The 27,104-nt window shown below is 43.0% G+C and overlaps 1 protein-coding gene across 1 annotated transcript in view; it reads right to left on the minus strand.

Annotated features, from left to right (window-relative positions):
* The window catches only part of PLXDC2 (plexin domain containing 2), a 251,643-nt gene that overhangs the window by 73,922 nt on the left and 150,617 nt on the right, over positions 1 to 27,104 (minus strand). The window contains exons 5-7 of the mRNA XM_038755652.1: positions 18,446 to 18,568; positions 12,311 to 12,429; positions 4,751 to 4,850 (exon numbers count right to left, since the gene is read on the minus strand). Of these exons, the coding sequence (XP_038611580.1) occupies positions 4,751 to 4,850; positions 12,311 to 12,429; positions 18,446 to 18,568 (342 nt within the window). The remainder of the gene's footprint in view (positions 1 to 4,750; positions 4,851 to 12,310; positions 12,430 to 18,445; positions 18,569 to 27,104) is intronic.

Below are 27,104 nucleotides of genomic sequence, written 5' to 3' on the forward strand. Positions count from 1 at the left end.
GACAATTCCAGCGTGTCCTTGCCCAGAGTCCACCCTCTTGGGATTCTCCGAATGGGATGTGGTCACTCAAGGGCAACCGGGCTTATCCCAGCTGGTTGGCTGTCAAGGCTACATGCCAGTTGGCTCTCAGGGTGGCTACTACATTCAGCCAATGCATCGCTCACTCAGTAAATCAAGCAATTGGTATTTATTGAGTGCTTACTGGGTGCAGAGCAGTGTACTGAGCGCTTATGAGAGTACAACAGAGCTGACAGACACATTCCTTGCCCAAAACAAGATAGCTTACTTACGGAGAAGCAGTTTGGCCTGGGAGTCAGAAGGATCAAATCCCTTCTAATCCCGGGGTTCTCATCCCGGCTCTGCCACATGTCTGCTGTTTGACCTTGGGCAAGTCATTTAACTTTTCTGGGCCTCAATTACCTCACCTGCAAAATGGGGATTAAAAGTGTGAGCCCCATGTGAGACAGGGACTGTATCCGACCTGATTAACTTGTACTTACCCCAGAGTTTAGAACGGTTCTTCGCACATAGTAAGCACTTAAGAAGTACCATAACTATTTAATTATTATTACTCACTCCTTTTCCCTGAATCCCAGTTGGCAGAAAATCAATCAACTAACCAATCAATGGTACTTACTGAGTACTTACTTTGTGCAGAGGACTGTACTAAGTGCTTGGGAGAATACAACAGAGTTGGTAGATACGTTCCCTTCCCGTAAGGAGCTTACTTACTAATTCCTTCCTCCTGAACCTGAGTTGGCAGAAAAAATACTGATACAACAATAATAATAATGACACCAATACTAATGATAATCTTATAATAATAATGATGACATCTAGAAGCAGCATGGCCCAGTGGAAAGAGCATGGGCTTTGGAGTCAGAGTTCATGGGTTCAAATCCCAGCTCTGCCAATTGTCACCTGTTTGACTTTGGGCAAGTCACTTAACTTCTCTGTGCCTCAGTAACCTCATCTGTAAAATGGGGATTAAGACTGTGAGCCCCCCGTGGGACAACCAGATTACCTTGTAACCTCCCCAGCACTTAGAACAGTGCTTTGCACATAGTAAGCGCTTAATAAATGCTATTATTATTATTATTATTGTTATTATTATTATTATTATTATCTGTTAAGTGCTTACTATGTGCCAAGTACTGTATGAAACATTGTGATGGTACAAGATCAAGAGATCAGACACAGTCCTCATCCCACCTGGGACTCACAGCCTAAGCAGGAAGGAGAACAGGTATTTTGCAGATGACTAAACAGAGGCATGGGGAAGTTAAATGACTTGGCCAAGCTCAGTGCCATGGCTAGAGCATTTTGAGGGGGAAGATTAACCTGCTGGCTTTGGAGTTGCACATATCATCAGATCCAAATGCCTTTGCTTTTCCTTCTGCCTGAATGATAACTCCAATCCGTGCACTATGGATCAGTCAATCAATTACTGGTGTTTACCGAGACTTTACTGTGTGCAGAACAGTGTTCTAAGCATTTGGGAGAGTACTCATTCATTTACCATTCAATCATATTTACCGAATGCCTGCTGTGTGCAAAGCACCGTACTATGCTCTTGGGAGAGTACAATATAACAATGCACACACACACGTTCCCTGCCCACAATGCACAGACGCATTCCCCCACCCAGAAGGAGCTCAAAGTCTAGAAGGGGAGACAGACTCTAAAATAAATTATGGTTTTGTACAGAAATGCTATGGGACTGAAGGAAGGGTGAATATCAAGTGCCCAAATGGTACAGATCCCAGGGGAAGACTTTTTCCTTGAATCCTCTAACACAGCTGTCACAACCAGGCTTTTACATAAAACAGCTAAAAGGATGTTATGTGGGACCATCACAACTGCAAACTGACCGTGAGACATGACCTAAAGGTCCCCGAAAAGGAAATGTATTTGTACTTCAAAAGTTTTTTCTTTCCCTTTTCAACATCGACAACAAAAACGACTCAAAACTTCATCTTGCCTATTTTCCCCAAAGAAATCCTGAACATCTTTCCCTTTCTCATCTGAAGGGAAATTTAGTTTATTTAAGGCTTGCCAGTTCTCTGAGTTAAAGGTTTAACCAACAGAAGCCAAAAATATAACTACAGGATCTCTGAGGTGCTTTCTGACAAAAGCAAGCTGCAATTGAAATTCTTCCTGTGTCCTAAAGAACCAACAAATAAACTAAAACAACTAGTCTTTCATTTCACTTTTGCCATAATTGACTGGAGGCACGGTTGATTTAACAACTTTGAAAGACAAGAATGCAGGAACATGCTGCCTTAAAGCGAAGCTCATCAGCTCTCCATGGGTGGACGTTATTTAACAGTTCTTCCAGGCGGTTATTATATCAGACGCGCCGACTCATATATTCCTGTTTTGTTGGAAGAACAACTGGGTTTCTGGAATATCCACCTGGAATTAGTAGCTTTCTTGGATTAAGGGGACGTCTCACAAATCGCAGACTGGTGAGGCAGAGTCACGAGGAGTCTCTCCAACAGTCTTTCCCGGGAAATAGTGATGGCATTTATTAAGCACTTACTATGTGCGAAGCACTGTTCTAAGCGCTGGAGGGGATACAAGGTGATCAGGTTGTCCCACGGGGGGCTCACAGTCTTCATCCCCATTTTCAGATGAGGGAATTGAGGCCCAGAGAAGTGAAGTGACTTGCCCAAAGTCACACAGCTGACAAGTGGCGGAGCCGGGATTTGAACCCATGACCTCTGACTCCAAAGTCCACGGCTCTTTCCACTGAACCACGCTGCTTAAACCCTTGAAGAGTAGAGTCGGTGGTTGTGGGGGCCGATTGGTGTTATAGAGGTCACGGGGACTCTGGTACCATTGTAGGAATCATCTCTGAGTCATCGAATAGCCTTATTGTGGAGGTGATGGAGGAAGTGAAATAAGGCTGAATCTCACCCATGTGGTAAACACTGGGGGCAGATGAGGTGGAATGTTTAAGGATAAGCGAGCAGACTTGCTAGAGTTCCACCAGAAAGTCTGCGGCCTGGGAGAGAATAATAAGAATAATAATGGTATTTGTTAAGCACTTACTATGTGCAAAGCACTGTTCTAAGCGCTGGGGGGATACAAGGTGATCAGGTTGTCCCACATGGGGCCTCACAGTCTTCATCCCCATTTTACAGATGAGGGAACTGAGGCCCAGAGAAGTTAAGTGACTTGCCCAAAGTCATACAGCTGACAATTGGCGGAGCTGGGGTTTGAACCCATGACCTCTGACTCCAAAGCCCGTGCTCTTTCCACTGAGCCACGCTGCTTCTCTAAGAGAAGCTGCTCTTACCCTGTCGGCACTTCCTATCAGCCCCTGTTTCTGCCTGGGAAGGCTGACTAGGTCCTTGCGTTTCTCTTCTTTTGTAATCATGGCATTTGTTAAGCACTTACTATGCGTCAAACATTGTAATAAAAATAATGAATTTGTTAAGCGCTTACTATGTGCAAGGCACTATTCTAAATGCTGTGTGGATACAGCAAATCAAGTTAGACACGGTCCCTGTCCCACATGGAGCTCACAGGCTCAATCCCCATTTTACAGATGAGGTAACTGAGGCACAGAGAAGTAAAGTGACTTGCCCAAGGTCACACAGCAGACAAGTGGGGCATTAGAACCTATGACCTTCTAACTCCCAGACCCGTATTCCATCCACTACGCTGGGAAGCTTCTCAATGCCATGCAGCTTCTTATTAGGTGTAGGGATAGATATATGAGATGTCCCTCTCCCTTCTTTATCCTTAGATTGGGAGCCCTCTGAGGGCCAGGAACCGTATCTAATTCTCACCTATGAAATTTTTCCCTGTGCTTAGGTCAGTGTCTTTCACACAGAAGGGCCATATTTGTTAAGCACTTACTAAGTGCCAGGTACTGTACTAAGTGCTGGGATAGATACAAGATAATCGGGTTGGACACAGTCCATGTCCCATTTCCCTTTTCAACATCAACAACAAAAAAGATCCAAAACTTCACCTTGCCTATTTTCCCCAAAGAAATCCTGAACATCTTCCCCTTTCTCATCTGTAGGGAATTCTAGTTGATTTAAATCTTGCCAGTTCTCTGAGTTAAAGTTTTAACCGACAAAAGCCGCGGACAAAAGTCCCACATGGAGTTCACAGTCTTAATCCTCATTTTACAGATGAGACAACTGAGGCCCAGAGAAGTCAAGTGGCTTATTCAAGGTCACACTGCAGACAAGTGGCAGAGCCAGAATTAGAACCCAGGTCTTCTGACTCCTATAATACTGTTGGTATTAAGTGCTTATTATGTGCCAAGCACTGTTCTAAGTGCTGGGATAGATATAAGGTTATTAGGTTGTCCCACTTGGGGCTCACAGTCTTAATCCCCATTTTATAGTACCTGTGCTCTTTCCATTAAGCCACACTGCTTCTTGTCAGGTCACGTTGCTTCTCATCACTTGTCTCTAGATCGCGAGCCCCCTGAAGCACTAATGTGTCTACTTACCAACTGAGAATTATTTCCTAGCATTTAGTACAGTGCTCAGCAAACAATAAGCACTTAATAAATACTAATACGACTATTAAAAATTGGCCCTATTATTAGTTCAAGAGAAACAATAAGACAGAAAACCCCATTGAGAGTTATACACCCAATACAATTACATTTTCATTAACGGGCTGAAATGAATTAAGTGATTCGTGCCTCAAACCTTGTGGGTGGTCTTGAATTAGTCTCTTGCCCACCCACACCCATTGGATTTAATACCCTTCTTCTACGTACTGGGAATTTGTTGGATTCTGTGGACCACCACGAAGGCATCAGACAGGCCCACCTTCACTGGATGGTTGGTCGAACTTATCGCCGACACCGAGACAGGAATCTAGAAAAGAAACACATTGGAGTGTTTTAGGCATGAATTTACCCTCTAAAAAAAAAATAAACAAACAATAATACGTTGGAATGATAACCGAGGGTGTGTGGATGAATCAAGGTATCCAGTTGGAAGGACATAGTGGGGAATAAGATGTCATTTTTCTTTTCCCCTCTTCTTGTTCAAAGAACATATGGAGCCAGCTACTACAATAATGATTGTGGTATTTGTTCAATGCTTACAATATGCTAAACACTGCACTAAGAAAGAGCTGGGGCAGAGACAAGATACTCAGCTCCCACATGGGGCTCCTATTCTAAGTAGAAGGGGGAATAGGCCTTTAATCCCCATTTTGCAGATGAGGTAACTGAGGCACAGAGAAGCAGCATGGCCTAGTGGATAGAGTACAGTCCTGGGGGTCGGAAGGAGCTGGATTCTAATCCTGGCTCTGCCACTTGTCTGCTGTGTGACTTTGGGAAAGTCACTTCACTAGCCCTCAGTTCCCTCATCTGTAAAATGTGGATTAAGACTGTGCTCTGCACACAGTAAGCACTTAATAAATATGACTGAATGAATGACTTTAAGTCCCATGTGGACAGGGATAGTGTCCGACCTGATTAGTTTGTATCTACACTAGCGCTTAGAAAAGTGCCTGGAACACAGAAATACCATAAAAAGTCAAGTGACTTGCTCAAGATCACACAGCAGATAAATGGCAGAGCCAGGATTAGAACCCAGGTCCTTGGATTCCCAGGCCCGGGCTCTTACTAATAATAATTGTGGTATTTGTTAAATGCTTTCAATGTGCCAGGCACAGTACTAAGTGCTGGGGTAGAGACAAGATCATCGGGTTGGACAATCCTTGTCCCACAAAGGGCTGCCCATTCAATCCCTATTTTACAGATGAGATGACTGAGGCCCAGAGAAGTTAAGTCACTTTCCCAAGGTCACAAAACAGAAAAGCGGCAGAGCTGGGATTAGAACCCAGGTCCTTCTGACTCCCGGGCCAGTATTCTTCCCACTAGGCCATGCTGCTTTTGGTAAACTCCTAAACTCAGTCTCACTCAGATGAATTTTATGTAGAGGTGGCCCGTGACTCAGAATGCTGTGATGACTCGGGAGTGGATGTTAAGGTTTTTTGAGGTGCTTCTTGGTCCCTGCCATTGTGGAAGAGCCCTGGCTGAGTTCATGAATGGGTGATGGAAAGTGGGGCTGGAAATCGGGAAATGGGATCACTGGGTCCTACTTGCCCTCACCCAATGGGCACTCCAAAAATACTGAACACCTCCCCCTTGGTTTCACTCAGCCTTCCTAAAGTTGTCGGAATCTAAGCTTCCATTGAAAAAGAAAGAAAGGAAACAGAAACGTCAGGGAAATTCTGTTCGTGAAAAAAGCCTTCAGGAGGAAACTGGGACCCCTGTACTCTCCCAAGTGCTTAGAGCAGTGCTCTGCACAAAGTAAGCACTCAGTGAATGCTGTTAACTGACTGTTGCTCTTAAGTGTATATTTACATTAGAGAAAACATGTTGAGATGATCTTGGGGGAGGATTTCAACTTCCTCCAGGCATCTTGATTTACCTAAAAGTGCAAGTTTGGCCAGCATTTTAAATTTTATCCACCAGGCCTTGTGTGGGTGTTCTACTTCACAGAAACCATAATAAATGGACCTTTAACATTCTCCTCTGAATACCAAGGATCGGGTAAGTTTAAGCCATATATGTGGTATTTGTCAAGGCTTACTATGTGCCAAACACTGTACTAAGTGCTGGGGTAGATACAAGGTAATCAAGTCCCACAGTCACAGTTTAAGGAAGAGGGAGTCTAAGTAAGAACTGAATCCCCATTTCACAGGTGAGACACAAAGAAGTTAAGTGACTTGCCCAAGGTCACACATCAGATATGTAGCAGAGCCGGGATTAGAACCCAGGCCCTTCTGACTCCCAGGCCTGTGGTTTTTCCACTAGTCCATGCTGCTTCCCACTACTAGCCCTTGCAAATCATTGGTATAGTTCAGGTCAAATACAATTTGATCTTGATAATCTGGATAATTCAGCCCAGAAATCTGGACTGGTAGGCTAAAGTGAATTTCTTTGCCCTCATTTATGTGAATGATTTTCTAGGGCAGGCCTTGCTTTGCATTCTGGAATTCCATCCCAGTTGAAATCACAAATGGAATTTCAGATAGTCTTGATAACTTTGAATGGATACCGGCAGAAGCCAAGATTTTACGAAGGTTGAAAAATTCCATGGTAAAATGGTGGCAACTGGTGAAAAAAATGACAGTCTAGAAGAGATTTAATACAGCTGTGATTGCTTCCAGTGTTATAACTGAAGGTGGGGAATTATTTAGGGTTTCTACAGGGAATCAGATAAGGAAGGGAGACTTAGGGTTAGATACAAAGAAAACCAACTCTAAGAAGAGCCAGTGGTAATGAGAAAGCACCTATGTGGTGAGATTTTATTAAATAGCATGTTGGATAAGGCATCAGCGGTCAAGTTGTCATGAAGAATTCAGCAAAGGGCAGGAAGGAGAGGGAACTGGGAGGAAAGAATCAGAATAAAGGCCTTATATTGGGTTTTTCTGCCCTTGTGATCAACAGTCAATTGCAATGAAGCAATTTTATTGATGAGTAAGCTACAAATCAAATCATGCAGTCAGCATAATAATTATGACAGGCCTCAAAATGACGATGAAACAGGCAGAGCGTGAATAAGACTCTATTTTCTTCTGTGCATTACTTTTGTTCCTCTAAAAACTCTCAAATTGGATGCACATTTTTCTGCAACGATATCCATTTCTGGACAAAGCTTTCAGCATACTGATGTTCGGGTAAAAAAGACAAATCTTTCAGTAACTCTTTGTCACCCTGGGTTTAACCAAGGCTGTCATGAAGTAGGTAAATGCATAAAATGAGCATAATTTTCAATAACCTTGATGAATAAAAGGAACCATGACTCCACACTTTATCATTTGAGTGAACTCACATTCTCTGGGGGACATTATCCCAGTTAAACTCCATTTTACCACATCAAATGGGACAGTGATTGTGTTTAACCTGATTATCTCATACCTTTCAGTGCTTGGAACATAGCATTTACCAAATACCACAGTCATTATTATCATGTTCCTCAGCCACCCTGAGTACATGGTGTTTTTTAATGGTGTTTGCTAAGCATTTACAACATGCCAAGCACTCTACTTAGCATGGGGTAGATTCAAGACCAACAGGTTGGACACAGTTTGTTTCCACACTGTCACTCGAAGCTTAACCACAAACTCCAGTGCATCAAGTTACATTTATTCATTTACCTATTTATCCTATCTTGCTCTCATCAGCAGCTGCAGTGTTGTTTCTTCCTGGCTTCCAACCATTTCTAACTTGCGTCTGTCAGTCTCCCCCATTACACCATAATCTCTATAAGAGCAGGGCTCTTGTCTCTTACTCTTGCAAAGGTTTGCATACGGCAGGTCCTCAGTATATAAGGTTGATTCCTAGTTTTTCCTGCAATTTCCACACTATAAGTTCCAACTGGTAGAAATTCAATGATATTCATCGAATGATTTCTATGCACAGAGCAGTGTACTAAGTGCTTGGGAGAGGACGATGCAACAGAGCTAGCATAATGAACTTATAGTCTAAGGAGGGGACAGACATTAATATGAATAAGTAATTTATAATATATGATTTAAAGATATGTACATGAGTGCTGTGGAGAGAATATCAAATGATCAAAGGTCACAGATCCAAATGCACACAGGGAGAAATGGAAGGATGACAAAGGGTTAAGAATCTAGGGTCTGTAGGTCCTACCCTAATTACCCAATTATTTACACTGCCCTTTTTGATCTTAAGAACCTGTTTTAAAAGGTCTCAATCTGCCTCTTAGGACTACGCCTGAATGGTTAATCAAAGAACCATGACACTATTAAAACGCTCTTGTACGCTGTGTACGATTCTCATTTACAGGCAATAAAGAGAGCAGCACTGACTGACAAAAATGATTTCCATTCTCCTTTGTGTATCGGTTTATTAAGGAATGGGAGTGAGACCTGAATAAAACAGAAGCAGCGCAGCCTAAAGGAAAGGTCACGGGTAGTTAGAGACCCCGGGCTGTAATCCTGGCCCGGCCAATGGTTGGCTGTTTGATCTTGAGTAAGTCACTGCACTTCCCTGGGCCTCAGTGATCTCATCTGTAAAATGGGGATTGAGACCGTGAGCCTCATGCAGGACAGGGACTGTATCCAATCTTCTGTGTGACCTTGGGCAAGTCATTTCATTTCTCTGTACCTCAGTTCCCTCAACTGTCAAATGGGGGATGAAACACTTGTCCTCCCTCTTATTTAAACTGTGAGCCCCATGGGGGACAGGAACTACGTCCAACTTGATTATCTTGTACCTGCCCCAGCACTTAGAACAGCAGTAGACACATAATGAGCACTTAACAAATACCATAAAAAACCCCAGGGAAATATGGAAGCCTCTGTGGTGAATAATCTATTTTTCTCTGCTCTCTTCAGGATGACTTCCAACTAGAAGGAGTCTCCGTACTTTTTTTCTCTTTTTCCACCTTTCTCCATTCATGTTTGCAAAGGCTTTGAGAGTGCTGGTTTGGAGGCCCTGCATCAGTATTAGTGCCCACACAGTGAGCATGGATTCCATGTTTACCCTTCTCATGCCCTCCTGTGGGGTTCAGCTTTTTCTCCTGGAGCAGAACAACTGTTCCCTCTGGGAACTAGTTTCCTCCTCCACCCACAGGGCAATTTCAGCAAGTGTCCAACTTTCATTACACTGATTTTTCTGGATGATTACCTGAACGAAGGGTCATTAGACTTTTAATGTACAGAGGCAGTCTGCGTGTCAATGAAATCTCCAACAACATCCAAAGCCATTAAGGGTGCTATTGGCCTCGCCAGTTAATTGGCATTGACCACGTCCTCATTACATATTCTTAGACGGGAACAGTAAATGTTACAGTAAGGAACATTAGCTTTAAGTATTGAAACAGGAGACTAGATTAAAATGCCATTCTCTCTATTAAACATTCTTGAAGATAGGCCTTCTTTCAGATTTAACCCTGAGGTCGCCTGTGTCTCCTGGCAGAAGTCAAATGGCCCCCAAATCTCCAGAAAATAATCTTCTTTATTCCTTGCTCCTCCATGGTTGTGTGGCAACATTGCTACACCTTTCCCTTGAGAGGGCACCACAGAACTGAAGGCTGCTATCATCATCATCATCATCAATGATATTTTCTGAGCATTTACTACATGCACAATACCATACTGAGCGCTTGGGAGAGTACACTACAACAGGTCACTTTCTCTTCTAACAACGACCTTAGAGTCTAGAGGGGGAGAGGGACAGTAGTATAAATGACTAATTCATTTTATATAGATATATACTTTTTATGGCATTTGCTAAGTGCTTGCTATGTGCCAGGAACAGTATTAAGCTCTCTGGTATATACAAGTTAGTCACGTTGGACAAAGTCCCTGTCCCACATGGGGCTCACAGTTTTAATCCCCATTTTCTAAATGAGGGAGGGCATTCCAGGCCAGGGGGAGGACGTGGGCCGGGGGTCGACGGCGGGACAGGCAAGAACGAGGCACAGTGAGGAGGTTAGCGGAAGAGGAGCGGAGGATGCAGGCTGGGCTGGAGAAGGATGCTACAAACAGGAATGACCTCATTTGAGCGGTTTTTCCCTGAGTGACTTGGGCCACTCGGCCAATATCAGGAGCTGGTCACTCATGGTGTAGTGGCTAGAGCATGGGCCTGGGCATCAGAAGGTCATGGGATATAATCCCGGTTCCGCCATGCACCTGCTGTGTGACCTTGGGCAAGTCACTTTTCTGAGCCTCAGTTACCTCATCTGGAAAATGGGGATTGAGACTGTGAGCCCCACGTGGGACAGGATATGGGAAAGAGCATGAGCCTGTGAGTCGAAGGACCTGGACTCTAATCCCGACTTTGCTGTTGGTCTGCTGGGTGACCTGGGGGAGTCACCTCACTTCTTAACTTATTATTAAATTACTTAATAATTACTTACTTAATAAGGCAAGTCACTTAACTTCTCTGTGCCTCAGTTACCTCATCTGTAAACTGGGGATTAAAACTTTGAGCCCCCGTGGGACAACCTGATCACCTTGTAACCTCCCCAGTGCTTAGAACAGTGCTTTGTACATAGTAAGCGCTTAACAAATGCCATAATAATACTAATTATTATTATTCTGTGTGCCTCAGTTATCTCATTTGCAAAAAGGAGATTAAAACTATGAGCACCATGTGGGACTTGGACTGCGTCCAACCTGATTATCTTGTATCCACCTTAGTATAGCGCCTGCCACATATTAGGTTCTTAACAAATACCATGGTTTTTCACATGGAAAGTGAGTTCCATGTGCAACAAGTTCACATGGAAAGAGAGGCAAGGAGACAAAAAAACAGCACCAGGTGCTGCAAATGTGAAGCACTACCACCCAACAAAGGACAACCTATTTGTGTACCCAATGTGGGGAGAGTGATTATCTGTTGGCTATGAAGAGGGGGGACATTCCAGGTCAGAGGCAGAACTTGCACACATGCACCCATAAAGGGATTTCACACAGTCAGTGGTACCTTTTTCTACTACGCAGGATGACTTCATAATATAAGTATATATATCATGGTGTTTGCTAAGCATTTACAACATGCCAAGCATTCTACGATGCATGGGGTAGATTCAAGACCCATCAGGTTGGACACAGTTTGTTTCCACACCGTCACTCGAAGCTTAACCACAAACTCCAGTGCATCAATTTACATTTATCCATTTACCTATTTATCCTATCTTGCTCTCATCAGCAGCTGCAGTGTTGTTTCTTCCTGGCTTCCAACCATTTCTAACTTGTGTCTGTCAGTTCCCCCATTACACCATAATCTCCATAAGAGCAGGGCTCTTGTCTCTTACTCTTCAATCGCATTTATTGAGCACTTACTGTGTGCAGAGCACTGTACTAAGCGCTTGGGAAGTACAAGTTGGCAACATATAGAGACGGTCCCTACCCAACAGTGGGCTCACAGTCTAGAAGGGGGAGACAGGGAACAAAACAAAACATATTAAAATAAAATAAGTAGAATAAATATGTACAAGGAAAATAAATAGAGTAATAAATACGTACAGACATATATGCAGGTGTTGTGGGGAAGGGCAGGAGGTAAGGTGCGGGGGATGGAGAGGGAGAAGAGGGGGAGAGGAAGGAGCGGGCTCAGTCTTACTCTTGCAAAGGTTTGCATACGGTAGGTCCTCAATATATAAGGTTTAATCCTAGTTTTTCCTGCAATTTCCACATTATAAGTACCACCTGGTATATGTGTGTATATATATTCAATTCACTTGGCATTTCTTAATGATCAAGCAGTGACAAAGAGAAAAGGGGAGATTCAGTTGCTATCTAAGTACTGCGAAAAACGCATCCCTTCGGCCGCACTTACTTCTTTATATCCGAAAATGATCCTGCCGTCACTGAGGAGGGTCGCTTGGAATGTGAAGCTGCCCAGGTTGTAATTATCCTGGAGATGGACGTGATCCCACTGCACCACCAGTGCTGTCCCTGAGGACCCAGTCAGGAAAGACGAGGCAAAAAAGGGAGAAAAACACCAAAATGGATCCTAGGGAGATGATACCTTAGCATTGACACTGGCATTTCAAAAAGCCACTTTGGCCTTCCAGCCCACCGGCTGTTTTCTGAGTTCAATCACAATAATAATAATAACAACAATAATAATAAAGATAATACTAGTAGTAGTGATAATAATACTACAATATGGAATAGCAATTGCAGTGTGGTACGAGCTGGGGCCTACAGCTCAGAGGACGTGGATTCGAATCCTGGCTCTGCCCCTCGTCTGCTGTGTGACTTTGGGCAAGTCACTTCATGCTGTGGGCCTCATTACCGCAATTGTAAAATGGGGATGAAATCCTACTTCCTCCTATTTAGGCTGTGAACTACATGTGGGACAGGGACTATGTCTGACCTGATTATCCTGTATTTTCTCCAGAGCTTAGAACAGTGTTGACACATAGTAAGCCCTTAACAAATACCACTCTTTTTATTATTATTCTTATTTGTTCAGCACTTACGGAGTGTCTAGCACTGCATTAAGTGCTGGGGTAAGTACAAGATAAACAGATTGAATATAGTCCCTGCCCTACATAAGACTCCCAGTCTAAAGAGGAGAAAGACTTTAATCCCCATTTTACAGATGAGGAAATGGAGGCACAGAAAAAAAAAATCAAGCAGCTTGCCCAGAGGTCATGCAGTGGGGAAGAGGCAGGGTTGGGATTAGAACCCAGGTCCTCATATTCCCAGGCTTGTGCTCTTTCCAGTGTACTTCATGCTGGGGTTAATGGAAGTTTGTCCTAGACGGCATTCAGTGCCCCCCTTGCTTCATAATAATGGCATATCTTAAGCGCTTACTATGTGCCAAGCACTGTTCTAAGTTTTCTCTCCTCCCTCTGCCTTCCATGTCGCTTCCACTCCTGGATCTGTCCCCTTTAAGCATTTGATTGTCACCCCCCCCCCCCCCCCCCCCCCCCCCCCCCCCGCCACAAGCCTCACAACAACACTTGCGCACATATCCATAATTTATTTTAATGTCTGTCTCCCCCTTGGGCCCGTAAGCTCCTTGTGGGCAGGGAACGTGTCCATCGACTCCATTGTAATGTGCTCTCCCAAGCTCTGCCCAGGGTAAGTGCTCAATAAATACCATCGATGGAATTAATTACTGATTGATTGATGCTCATTTGGCTTTAAAGAGGTGGGGTTTAAGAACTTTGTGGGCAGGGAATGTGTCTGTTTTTTGCTGTTTGGTACTCTCCCAAGCGTTTAGTAAAGTGCTCTGCACACAGTAAACGCAGAATAAATACGACCGAATGATTTATTCACTTGCTGAATCTGAGTCTGTGATTGGAGAAGTGACTTCATGTCTTTGGTGTCTGCCAGATACAGGTGGCCTTGGTATTTCAAACTTGCTAGAAATCTTCGGGATCTCTTTAGGATATTGTCTGGCTTCTCTGAGTGAGAGGTTTTTCCCCCCACAATCGATACAGGAACACAAGAGGCATCAGCAAAGCCACCTCATCCTCAATCTGAAAGCTCCCAAGCCAGCCAAGAGCCCTATGGGGCTGTTTAATGAGAAACAGCTCAACAGGCAGGGCACTAAACAGAGAACCATCCTGAAGCCTCCAGTGAAACCTAGATGAAATATTGACCCAAACAACTCAATTGGGAGTAGCCCATAGGCTACACACAATATAAAGGATAATAATAATGATGGTGGTATTTGTTAAGCGCATACTGTGACTCGAGTATACTATACTAAGCCCTGATAGAGGATGATCAGGTTGGACACAGACCCATTCAGGGCTCGCAGTCTAAGAGGGATGGAGATTGGGGGTACTGACAATCTTCAAAAATAACCTGTGCCTGTTTTATTTGCAGAGAGTGAGTTTAACATAAAGTCCCTTTTTATGGTATTTGTTAAGTGTTTACTATGTTTCAGGTGCTGTACTAGGCTCTGGGGTAGATACAAGCTAATCAGGTTGAACGTACTCCATGTCATATAGGGTGCACATTCTTAATCCCCATTTTACAGTAACTGAGGCATAGGGAAGTTAGGTGACTTGCCCAAGGTCACACAGCAGACAAGTGGCAGGGCCGCGATTAGAACCCAGGTCTTTCTAACTCCCAGGCCCGGGCTCTATCCCCTAGGCATGCTTTTTTCCTCTATTTCAACCCAGCATATTGTATTCCACCGTGGTTTTCTCACAATTAATACAATTCGAAGGTGAAAAAGACAGAATACAACAAAAACCAAAGCTAGCTTTTCAATACAAGTGCTCACTGAGTGCTTGGTGACTAACCTAGATTTTGTACAGCCCATCTTGGCCCTTACACATCAGCTGGGAGAATTAGGTATATTTCTTGCCGCACTCACTAAAAACAGGGAGATCAGCTTTCTAGTGAAATCATCCTACAGTAATGGAAGAGGAATGTAGAATTTCCCACCCATTGCCTTTTATTATGAATTACTAAGGCAATGAATTACTAATCCTAGCTCTAATTACCTAATTCTCCCATATGATGTGTAAGGGCCATTATGAACTTTACAAAAGTTGGGTTAGAGCCCTCAAGTTGAATCCCCATCTCCTGTGTAGTTTAGAATTTGACTCATCAAATCCAGCTTGTTACTGTGACAACTCTCCATGTGATCACTCAGCCAATCAATCAATGGTATCTACTGAGCATGTGTTGCACAGAGCACTTAATACAGTGCTCTGTATTAAGCGCTTGGGATAGTTGGTAGACACATTCCCTGCCTATGCAAAATGCAGATTCTAGGGCTCCCGAATTCATTCATCCAATTGTATTTATTGAGCACTTATGGTGTGCAGGACACTGTACTAAGTGTTTGGGTGAGTATAGTACTAAAATAGACACATTCCCTTCCCACAACGAGCTTACAGCCTGGAGGGGGAGACAGGCATCAATATAAATGAATAATTTACAGAATTCTACTGCTGGTCAAAGAACAGCTTTCTAAGGACCCGGTTAGTGACCAAATCAATCAATCTGTCCATCAGACAGACCCATGCCAAGGTTCAAAGTGAGTACCATGTCATTCTCTATCATTAAATGAGAAGGGAAATAAAATAACCAACAGAAGAGAATCCTGGAAATGATGCATCTCTTTTCCCTTCAAAGTACACCATACCTGCATCTAATCTGCTTATCTTGGAACTGGCCTGGTGCTTAGTATAGTGTTGCAACCAGAGCAAGTACTTAAATACCTCGACCCTTGTCGTTATCATTTTTATTATTGCTATTATTCTTGTGCATCTCACTTGCCCAGGCTTGCAGTAGAAACCCCACACAACAGTTTTAGAAAGTATTCCTCCCCCCAGTTTTCCTGATTTTGAGGGGTTTGGAAGACAGATTCCATAGATAGCTCAGTCAGAATCTGAAAACAGAAAAAAATAAAATAAAAATCTCTCTTTCAACTCAGAGGACTGAGCAACACTGCTTCCACGGTTCTATGTTTTGAAGTATTAGTGGCCTTTAAGGCAGAAACTCCTCACCCTGGGCTTCAAGGCTGTCCATCACCTCGCCCCCTCCTACCTCACCTCCCTTCTCTCCTTCTACTGCCCAGCCCGCACCCTCCGCTCCTCCACCGCTAATCTCCTCACTGTACCTCGCTCTCGCCTGTCCCGCCGTCGACCCCCGGCCCACATCATCCCCCGGGCCTGGAATGCCCTCCCTCTGCCCATCCGCCAAGCTAGCTCTCTTCCTCCCTTCAAGGCCCTGCTGAGAGCTCACCTCCTCCAGGAGGCCTTCCCAGACTGAGCCCCTTCTTTCCTCTCCCCCTCGTCCCCCTCTCCATCCCCCCGTCTTACCTCCCTCCCTTCCCCACAGCACCTGTATATATGTATATATGGTTGTACATATTTATTACTCTATTTATTTATTTATTTATTTATTTTACCTGTACATTTCTATCCTACTTATTTTATTTTGTTGGTATGTTTGGTTCTGTTCTCTGTCTCCCCCTTTTAGACTGTGAGCCCACTGTTGGGTAGGGACTGTCTCTATGTGATGCCAATTTGTACTTCCCAAGCGCTTAGTACAGTGCTCTGCACATAGTAAGCGCTCAATAAATACGATTGATTGATTGATTGATTGATTAAGAGTCACTGAATTCCCAGCTTGAAATCAGGGCTAGAGTACATTGGGTGTTTTGGGAAAAAGGTAGGGGTGAATTTCAAAGGAAAAATAATCTCCTGGGTAAATCCTGAAAATCGAGACGATGAAGAAACCCAAGGAATTCTACCTCCCTTTGGCACTTGAGTTTTTGATCTCTAAAACTTTACTTTTTTTAATCGGCTAGGTCAACGGAAAAGATTCTGGTGCTGTTATTTTTTTTTTCCTTTTTCTTTTCCTACCGTTTCAATTAGCAAAATCCAGAAAAACAATCTGCCAGAGAGGCTGCTGCCTGAACTCTCAAAGTTATCTTCACTACCATGCGTCTTCTGGCTGGGCTTCACCTAAAATGCTGGAGATGCAAACCAGAATAATCCTGTTGCTACACATATTTTTCCCTCTATTTCAACACAGCATATTGTATTTCATTATAAGCCTCAAAGGCAGGGGGTTGTCTTTCCCCTGTTTCTTCAGTGAATTATGAATACTGTGGAAACTGGATAAATATTACTGAGGGTCTGCTAGCTAAAAGGTTTTAGCATAAGCAAAATTTTCTTATTAGTAGGTGCTCAATGAATATCATTGACTGACTGATTGTTACCTAAAATTTCACCCTTTATGCACCTATCTTTATATGCTATTAATTCCTCTTCTCTGGAATTCATTTTAGTGTTCGTTTCATCTGCTAGATTGTCAACATTTTGAGGGCAAGGACTGTCTACTAATTTTATTGCACTCGAAGCAGTAGTGGATAGAACCCGGGTCTGGGAGTACGAAAGTCATGGGTTCTAATCCAAGCTCCGCCACTTATCTGCTGTGTGACATTGGGCAAATCACTTCACTTCTCTGGTCCTCAGTTACCTCATCTGTAAAATGGGGACTGAGACTGTGAGCTCCACGTGGGACAGGGACTGTTCCCAACCCAATTTGCTTGCATTCACCTAAGCGCTTAGAACAGTACTGGCACATAGTAAGTGCTTAACAAATAGCATAATTATCATTATTATTTAGCAAGTGCACTACACACCTTTGGTGCATATTAAATACTTTTGACTATTTACTTTGTGTCAAGCACTTTTCTAAGTGCTGAGGTAGATACAAGTTAATCAGGTAGGACACAGTCCTTGTCCCACAAAGGGATCACAGTCTAAGTCAGAGGGAGGAGAATTTAATCTCCATTTTACAGATGAGGTAACTGAGGCCCTGAGAAGTGAAGTGATTTTCCCAAGATCACACAGCAGACAAGTGGTGGAGGAGCTATCAGAACCCAGATCCTCTGACTCCCAGGCCTATGCTCTTTCCACTAGGCCACACTGCTTCTCTACCAATGCTATTTATTGAGCACCTACTGCCTCAGTTTCCCCATCTGTAAAATGGGGATTAAGACTGTGAGCCCCATTCCCCATCTGTAAAATGGGGATTAAGACTGTGAGCCCCATTTGGACAGAGATTGTGTCCAAGCCAACTATCTTGCATCTACCCCAGTGCTAAATGCAGTGCCTGGCACATAACAAATACCACAAAATTCCACAAATAATTCTAAATATTTTGTCATCTAATAAGGGCTTCTATTTCAACTGTTTTAACTATTTATTTTACTTCTAGCTCCTCCATTAGAGTGCAATCTCTTTGTCAATAAGTAATGTGTCACTACTTTGTATTTCCAAAGGCCTTAGCACAATGCCTTTCCCCAGTGCATGCTCAATAAATACTAATTCTGTTACTGCCACCAAAAACATAATAACAAGCTTTTTCGTTAAAGGCAATTTTCCAGGACAAACCCCCTTCCAACTATGACATAAATCACAGCTTATAAATGCAAAAAGTACTCTACAATGAAAACAGCAAAAATGAAGGGATCGTTTCATACCGTTATCAAAATATCTGACGGTTGAATTCCTTGACACGCTAGGGTCAAAATTGGCCATCAGGGGAGCTATGTACTGTGTGGCCGTCAGCATCCGATGAACCACTTCTCCAGTATATATGAAACCTACAACAAAATAAAGGAAATACATTATGTACTCAACAATTTTTTTGACTCCTGTATTTGCAGATCTTTACACACTGGCCTCCCCCATTAGAATGTAAGGTCCTTGTGAGTAGGGACTGTATCGCTTCTGTGTTCTGTACTTTCCAAGCGCCTATTCATTCATTAATTCAATCGCATATATTGAGCGCTTACTGTGTGCACAGGACTTTACTAAGCGCTTGGGAGAGTACAATAGAACAATAAACAGACACATTCCCTGTCCACAGAGAGCTTATTACTATTACTGCTACTATTACTACTTCTGCCATTAGGTAGAGGGTTGCAACCGCCTTTAAGTATTAGAGCAAAATGGCACCCTGCCCTCAGATCCTGCTTTAGAGAACCCTGAGAGACAACGGGATCCCTCAGCTTGGGGAATCCAATGTGGATGACAGGCCCTTGTCGGGAGACAGAGGTGCCTTAGATGAGCTCACTGCCTCCTGTTTCAACTGACTCTTCGTTCCTAATTCTGACTCTGCCATTGATCTGCTGTGTGACCTGGGACAAGTCACTGCACTGCTCAGGGCCTCAGTTCCCTCACCTGGAAAATGGGAATTAAGACTCTGAGCCCTATATGTGACAGGGACTATGTCCAACCCATTTATCTTGTATCTACTCCAGTGCTTAGTACAGTGCCTGGCACATAGTAAGCACTTAACAAATACCATAATTATTATTTAACTGCTCAAGGGACTGAGCAGTTTTTCCAAGAGCCTGAGTTTTACCAAGTCGTTTATTAGAATATCAACCTGCAAGAAATATCCTCCCACAAAGGATTCCTTCATTATTTTCTAAGGCAGCACGCAAGCTCACTTCGGGGGAATGGAGTACCATACAACACACAGAAATGAGAGATCATTTGTGAAACTGCTAGTGCTATCTGAGATGCCATTTGCATTCATTCAGTGGTACTTCTTGACAAGCTTACTGTAAGCTTATTGTGGGCAAGGAATGTGTCTGTTACATTTTTACACTCTACTCTCCCAGGCAATTAGTACAGTGCTTTGCACAGAGTAGGTGCTTGATAAATACCATTGATGATGACTGATGATGGCAGAGCACTGTATTAAGACTTGGAGAAGAATACACTGAAGAGTAAAGAAGACTTGGTCCCTAGCTCTCAGTGGCTCACAATCTGAATGAGGGACTTGAAGGTTGGCAGCAGTCACATGGTGAAAGATTTAGTGCAGAAGGACCAAACAACGCAAGAATACGGAGAAAACAGCAAACACAGTAAGACTTCTAGAACATAAAGCTTGAAGGAGTCACTGTCCAGAATTCAATAGGCCCAACCAAGACCTTTTTTTTATTGTGTCTGTTAAGTGCTTACTATGCGCCAGGTACTGTACTAAACACTGCGCAGTACAGGTTGGACATAGTCCCTGTCCTACTTGGGACTCACAGTCTTAAACCCCATTTTACAGATGGGGCAGCTGAGGCACAGAGAAGTGAAGTGACTTGCCCAAGGTCACCCAGCAGACATATGGCAGGGCCAGAATTAGAACCCAAGTCCTTCTGCTTTCCAGGCCCACGCTCTATCCAATAGGCCATGATATTTCTCAACGCTTCTCATTTGTGGTGGCTTGCAGTGAGGCAATTAAAAAACCCTCCCTGACTTGCTTTGCACAAGGTAAGTGAGGAGCAAAAGCTCACTCAATCTTATTGATTGAGGCTTACCCTGTGCAGAGCACTGAACTAAGTGCTTGGGAGAGCATAGCAATAAGCAGACACATTCCCTTCCCACAATGAGCTTACAGTCTAGAGGGGAAGACAGACATTAATAGAAATAAATATATGAACTCTCAAGCCCATGCTCTATCCACTAGGCCACGCTGTCTCCTATCCTATCCAATCACTTCTACTGGGTATCTACATCCCAGATACCCTCTCTTGATCATGGTAGAAGCAACTGGTCTCCCTTGATTCTTTTAAACTACAAGGTTTTAGACAAGATGGTACTTCATTATAATCCTTGACATTCATTTTAATGATCTCTTAATTCTTGCTGTCTGTTTGTTAAATGTCATAACTGGAGACCTATTCCCTGTGGTTCATTCAGATGTTGAATTTATCTACTATTTCAAGAAGTACATATGTCCTGAAAGCTTCCACACTAACATGCATGGAACCTCTCTTATATTCCCTCCAGGGAAGCAGCGTGGCCTAGTGGGAAAAGCCCATGCCTGGAAGTCAGAGGACCTGGGCTCTTATCCCAGCTCCTCCACTCACCTGCTGTATGGTCTTGGGCAATTCACTTAACTCTTCTGTGCCTCAGTTCCCTCATCTGTACAACGGAAATTCAATAACTGTTCTCTCATCTATTTAGAATGGGGGACCTAATTACCCTGTATATACCCCAAGTGCTTAAAAACAGGGCTTGGCATATAGGAAGCACTTAAATACCACAGTTATTATTTCTCTAGCCACATATAGTAAGCGCTTAACAGATATCACAGTTATTATTTCTCTAGCCACATCCCCAGTGTTCAAAGGCCACATATCAGATCCTTAAAATTACAGACTTGTACCGTGACTCTCGGTGTTCGATTTGTCTACCAGTTTTATCTGTGAAGAATGATAATTTCCTGATCATAAACTGACGATGCAGCTAAGGAGGCTAAATATTTAATCTCCATCAATCAATCGTATTTATTGAGTGCTTACTGTGTGCAGAGCACTGTACTAAGCGCTTGGGAAGTACAAGTTGGCAACATATAGAGACAGTCCCTACCCAACAGTGGGCTCACAGTCTAGAAGAAGACTGTTATCTCCATGGGAGATAACCCTTTTCAAAACCACTCCGGGTGATTATGGAGGCTCGCTTCCAATTGCCGGCTAAAGGATGTTTTACTTTTGTGATAAAACAGGAATAGGCAGGTGGTTGCTGGTTTGGGGATCAAGTTTTCCAGGAAGAATGGACAAATGGCTTCCCACTATTTCTGGAGCTGAACTGCTGTGGTCCATAATGCGAATTTTTGAGTATATAAAAAAAAACAAACCATGCAAAGCAACCATTCCCTCCTTAAGTGGACTGGCAAAGTAGCTGTCTGCCAGCAATTACTATGTGACTATTATAATTACTATGGTATTTGTTAAGCACTTACTATGTACCAGGCACTGTACATAGTACAGCATAGCTCTGTGGTGAATACAAGCTAATCGGGTTGGATACAGTCCCTGACCCATATGAGGCTCACAGTCTCAATCCCCATTTTCCAGATGGGGAAACTGAGGCATGGAGAAGGGAAGTGACTTGCCCAAGGCGACACTGAAGACAGTTGGCAGAGCTGGGATTAGAACGCACGTCCTCTGACTCCCAAGCCCATGGTGCTCTGGACGAAGTAAGCACTCAATAAACACTCCTGACTGATTGATTGATTGATTGAAAAGTAGTACTAGTTGAGTGGAAGCCTTTGTAAGACGGTGACAGGACGATAGTTCAGAAAGGACCTCCAAGAAGGGAAAAGACAATTGGGGAAAAAGCACTATCCATGCAGTGGGGGCTCAAAAAGGAGGGTCCCTGTTCTCCAGTCCACTTGACCCCCACATAGCCATCCTTCCCAAATCTAGTTATTTATTTGCATTACACTGGGAATGAAGTTCAACCTTTTCAGACTTATCTACTGTTCGAAGGAGTTTCAGGGACCTAAAGTCAACTTCATTAAATCCAACTCTGCAGGTCATAGCTGTCCAGTCCTGGAAAAGTCACTTTTAATCTTCCCTTAATATTATCTTCGGAAAACAAACCATCTACAGAGAACCTTCAAAAGTGAGGTCCTCTTAAATTCTGACAGCTCACTTTATAAAAGAAATAGCTAACTTGGGACACTTCAGCCACAAAGCTATATAACCCCCATCCTTGGTTAGCTGAAACAAAAAGACAGCCTTATTGAGTAATAATACTCTACAGGAAGTTACCATCTTTCACAGGTGAGCTATCTCCTTCTGTGGAAATTTATACCTCACTGAATTTATCACCGCTGCCCCAGAAAACACCATAATTCTTTGGCCCACTGGTGAGAAAGCAGTGCTCTTTTTGGCAGCAAAGGGCATATTTGCTAGAACTACTCGGGGTTTGGAACAAACTTTCACTTTACTTCCTCAGATCCATCTTTTCCCAACTCTGAATGTCAGTCACACAAAGTGTTTTTGCTGTGGGTGGGAAATTGGATTAAATGCATTCATTTTTGGTTGGTCACTGGGGCCAAGGAGCTAAATAAGGTTTCGGTGATATGGCCAATGTGCTCTACAAATACCAAAATTATTATTATCACTATCAACTCCAGCACTTGACACATAGTAAGCGCTTAACAAATCCCACAATTATTATTATCGCAACCCCGCTTCTAACTCGAAAACCGGAGATTATATTTCCCACTTCTGATACGACGAAGGTTGGGCTGAGATTCTTAGATAGAATACAATGTGCATTTTAACTGGCTTAAATTAGAATAGATTCTAGAGGCCATTTATATGCTCACATAATTCTTTTCTCAAACTGTATCACTGGTGGTGGTTTCACACAAAACCCTGTTGTTTTTCCCAACAGAAATAAACCCTGCACATGCAGGCTAAGTATTCGCCTTGAGCCTGCAGTTACACCTGAAGGGATACTTAACTGGTATATACCGAAGAGGAAAGAAGGAACAGAATAATAAAACCCGATGCACGATGGTTGAATAGGAAGGGGAACGTGTGGATTTTCTCAGCAAAGGAATCTTCTGGAAGTTCACATTATTTCCTTTCCATCTTCAAAGATTTTCCATCTACCCAATGAAAAAGCACTGAGTAAAGTCTGGCTGACTCTTAGGCCTAATCTTGAAATAACGGTCCTTGCTTTTTCTAAAAATCTTTGCTTTCAGCCCAATTTCCCTTTTTAGACCAATTACATCTAGTTATACTACTCCCACACCTGTTCAAAGCCAAGAAGGGCTAGGGTAAGGAGAGGGACTTGTCCCAACCACCAATTTTCCTGTCAGTGCCCTCCTTTATCTGCTTCCAAGCTCCACCCACCTCAGCTAAGAGATGAGAAACAGGGATTTACGGTAGTTAACAGCTATTAAAAGGCAATTAACTAACAATCAGGTGAAAACAATGCTAATTCATTCATTCATTCAATCAATCGTATAGCGCTTACAGTGGGCAGAGCACTGTACTAAGTGCTTGGGAAGTACAAATCGGTAACATATAGGGACGGTCCCTACCCAACAACGGGCTCACAGTCTAGAAGGGGAAGACAGACAACAAAACAAGTAGACAGGTGTCGATACCATCAAAATAAATAGAATTATAGCTATATACACATCATTAATAGAGTAATAAATATGTACAAATATACACAAGATAATTCCTGCTGCGAGTTAGCATTTATCAGTCCTCTGAAAGGGAAGTGAATCAGGGAATGGTGCTGGGCAGATGGAATCTGCTACATTTTCCTCCTCCCCTCTATTTAGAGATGGGAAAGAGGCAATTTTCAGTAGCCGGGAAATACCAATTCGAAGAAAATAAACTGGGAGCAACTGATCCAAATAAGGCCATTCCAATAAAGATGTTAACAATCCAAGGACTGTTTTCTGCTTTCCTCCCCATTATTATTTTTATGGTATTTGTTACGTGTTTACTTTGTGTCAAGCACCGTTCTAAACTCTGGGATGATGAGGATGATAATAATAATAATAATATAATAAAATAATACTTCTGGGAAGCAGCGTGGCCTAGTGGAAAGAGCACAGGCCTGGGAGTCAGAAGACCTGGGTTCTAATCTCTCCTCTGCTACTTGTCTGCTTTGTGACCCTGGGTAAGTCATTTAACGTCTCTGTGTCTAAATTACGTCTTCTGCAAAATAGGGATTAAAACCTTCAGCCCATATGGGACATGGACTGCATCCAATCTGATTAGCAGGTATGTACCCCAGTGCTTAGTGCAGTGCCTGGAACTTAGTAAGTACTAAACAAACACCATACAAACAGCACTCTGCACACAGTAAGCGCTCAATAAATATGACTGCATGAATGAATAATAAAAATAATGGTGATTATTATTATTATGGTATTTGCTAAGCACTTACTATGTGCCAAGGAGTGTACTAAACACTGGAGTAGTTAAAAGATAATCAGGTCCCACATGGACCATACAGTCTAAGTAGGCTGTATATAAATTCATTCATTCATTCATTCAATCGTATTTATTGAGCGCTTACTGTGTGCAGAGCACTGTACTAAGCACTTGGGAAGTACAAGTTGGCAACATATAGAGACGGTCCCTACCCAACAGTGGGCTCACAGTCTGAGTACAGGTATTTAACCTCATTTGACAGATGAGTTAACTGAGGCACAGAGAAGTGAAGTGAATTGCCTAAGGTCACACAGCATGCAAGTGGCAGAGCCAGGATTAGAACCCAGGCCCCCTACAACCCCATCCTCTGTCGTTAAACAACATTATTCCCCATTCATGCTGTGCTGGACTGCTCTCTTATATATTGGAGAAGAGAGCTGAGGAAGAGGAACTTTCACATAGAAAATTGCTGATGGTAATCATATCTACAAATAAAAACTTGTTGACAGGAAAGATGGTATTTTTCACACATCTCATCAGACAAATAAAGCCGCATTAACTCTTTCTGCCTGATCTTACCAACACTGAGCAAAATACTCCATTAGGAAAGAAAATATTTGGAAAGTGGCTCAGAGAAGCAGCATGGCCAAGAGGCTAGAACTCGGGCCTGGAAGTTGGAAGGGCCTGGGCTCTGCTACTTGTCTGCTGGGTGATTGTGGACCTCAGTTCCCTCACCTGCAAAATGGGGTTCAATCCCTGTTCTCCCTCCTCCTAGTTAGACTTTGAGCTCCACAAGAGACCTGATTCTCTTATATCTACCCCAGTGTTTAGAGTAATGCTTGATACATAGTAAGAGCTTAACAAATACCAGTTGTTATTGGTATTACTTCTTGTTTTGCTAGGACACTACATCTGTTATTTAATTGCACACTCCCATCTTCATCATTTTAATTTATGTTCTTATACTTTTATCTTTGGCAATTGTGCCCTGGTCTCACCCATTAAATTGTGCATTCCCTGAGGACAGAGAGACTGCTGTCTGTTATTCTGTTCTATTTACTAATCTAGGGAAGCAGCGTGGCCTAGTGGAGAGAGCACAGGCCTGGGTGTCAGAGGTGGGTCCTGGATTCTAATCCTAACTCCACCACTTGTCTGCTGTGTGACCTTGGGCAAGTGGCTCAATTTCTCTGTGCTTCAGTTACTACAACTGTAAAATGGTGATTAAGACTGTGAGCCCCATGTGGGACATGGACTGTATCCAACCTTCTATCTGCCCCAGTGCTTAGCAGAGTGCCTGGCACATAGTAAGAGCTGAACAAGAGCCAATTTAAAAAAAAACTTCTGAGTTCTAATACTGGCACCATCACTTGTCTTGTATGTGATCATGAGCAAGTCACTTAACTTCTCTGTGCCTCAGTTACTCAGTTACCTCATCTGTAAAATGGGGATTGAGATTGTGAGCTCCATGTCGAACAGGGACTGCTTCCAACCTATCTTATATCTATCCCAGCGTTTGGTACTGTGCCTGGAACATAAACGCGTACTTGCGCGTAACCGCTTAACAAGTACCGCAATTATAACAATTATTATTATTATTACTGAACTGCAATAACAAAACCATTGATCTTGCCAAGCTAGACTCCTGTCTCTGGCATCAGGCTGGGTGAACTGTTTAACAATGTCTCCCTACGCCCTGGTAATGCCTTTGTTTTTTTCTTTTTTTTGTTGCTTTTAATGGTATTTGTTCAGCATTTATTATGTGGGGTAGATACAAGCTAATTGGGCTGGACATAGTCCCTGTGTCACATAGATTTCACAGTTGATTTTACAGTCACTGAGGCACAAAGAAGTGAAGTGACTTGACCAAGGTCACATAGCAGACTAGTGGCTGAGCTGGGATTAGAAGGTAGGCCACCTGACTCTCAGGGTTGGGCTCTTTCCACTAGACCGCACTGCTTCTCAGTGGTTCTTAGTTGCAATGTCCTTCTTTTTACAGCCTCCTGGAAGCTCTCAACAGATCATGATGATGATAACATCTGGCAGGTGAATTTTCATTAGTACCGAAGATGAACGGCAGCGTGAATGCCTGCTGCAATATTAAAGAGTGGTTGGAAATATTCCCCTCTGAGGGGCTGGCGATAGGAGAATGCTGATAAAGCCCCCTTGTTTCAGAATCCCAGCAACTCAGAAACCGCAATTAACATTTCTCACCCATTCCAAGATAAACAATAGAGAAGAACATAAACCTTTCCCATTTGTTTCCCTGTGTTTTCCTCTCTTAAAGTTCTGATTTGAAGCTTACGTCAAAAAGATCGTTATTAACTGAATACAAAGTAGACTACATTTTTCCAAAATGGTAAAAGAGAAGCGGCAACGAGAAGTTCACTATAGTCCTACCATATTCATCCTTGAATTACCAAATTGGCAGGGGGTCCGGGAGAGA

This window comes from Tachyglossus aculeatus, chromosome 13 (genome assembly GCF_015852505.1).
Source record: "Tachyglossus aculeatus isolate mTacAcu1 chromosome 13, mTacAcu1.pri, whole genome shotgun sequence".
NCBI classification, from domain to species: domain Eukaryota; kingdom Metazoa; phylum Chordata; class Mammalia; order Monotremata; family Tachyglossidae; genus Tachyglossus; species Tachyglossus aculeatus.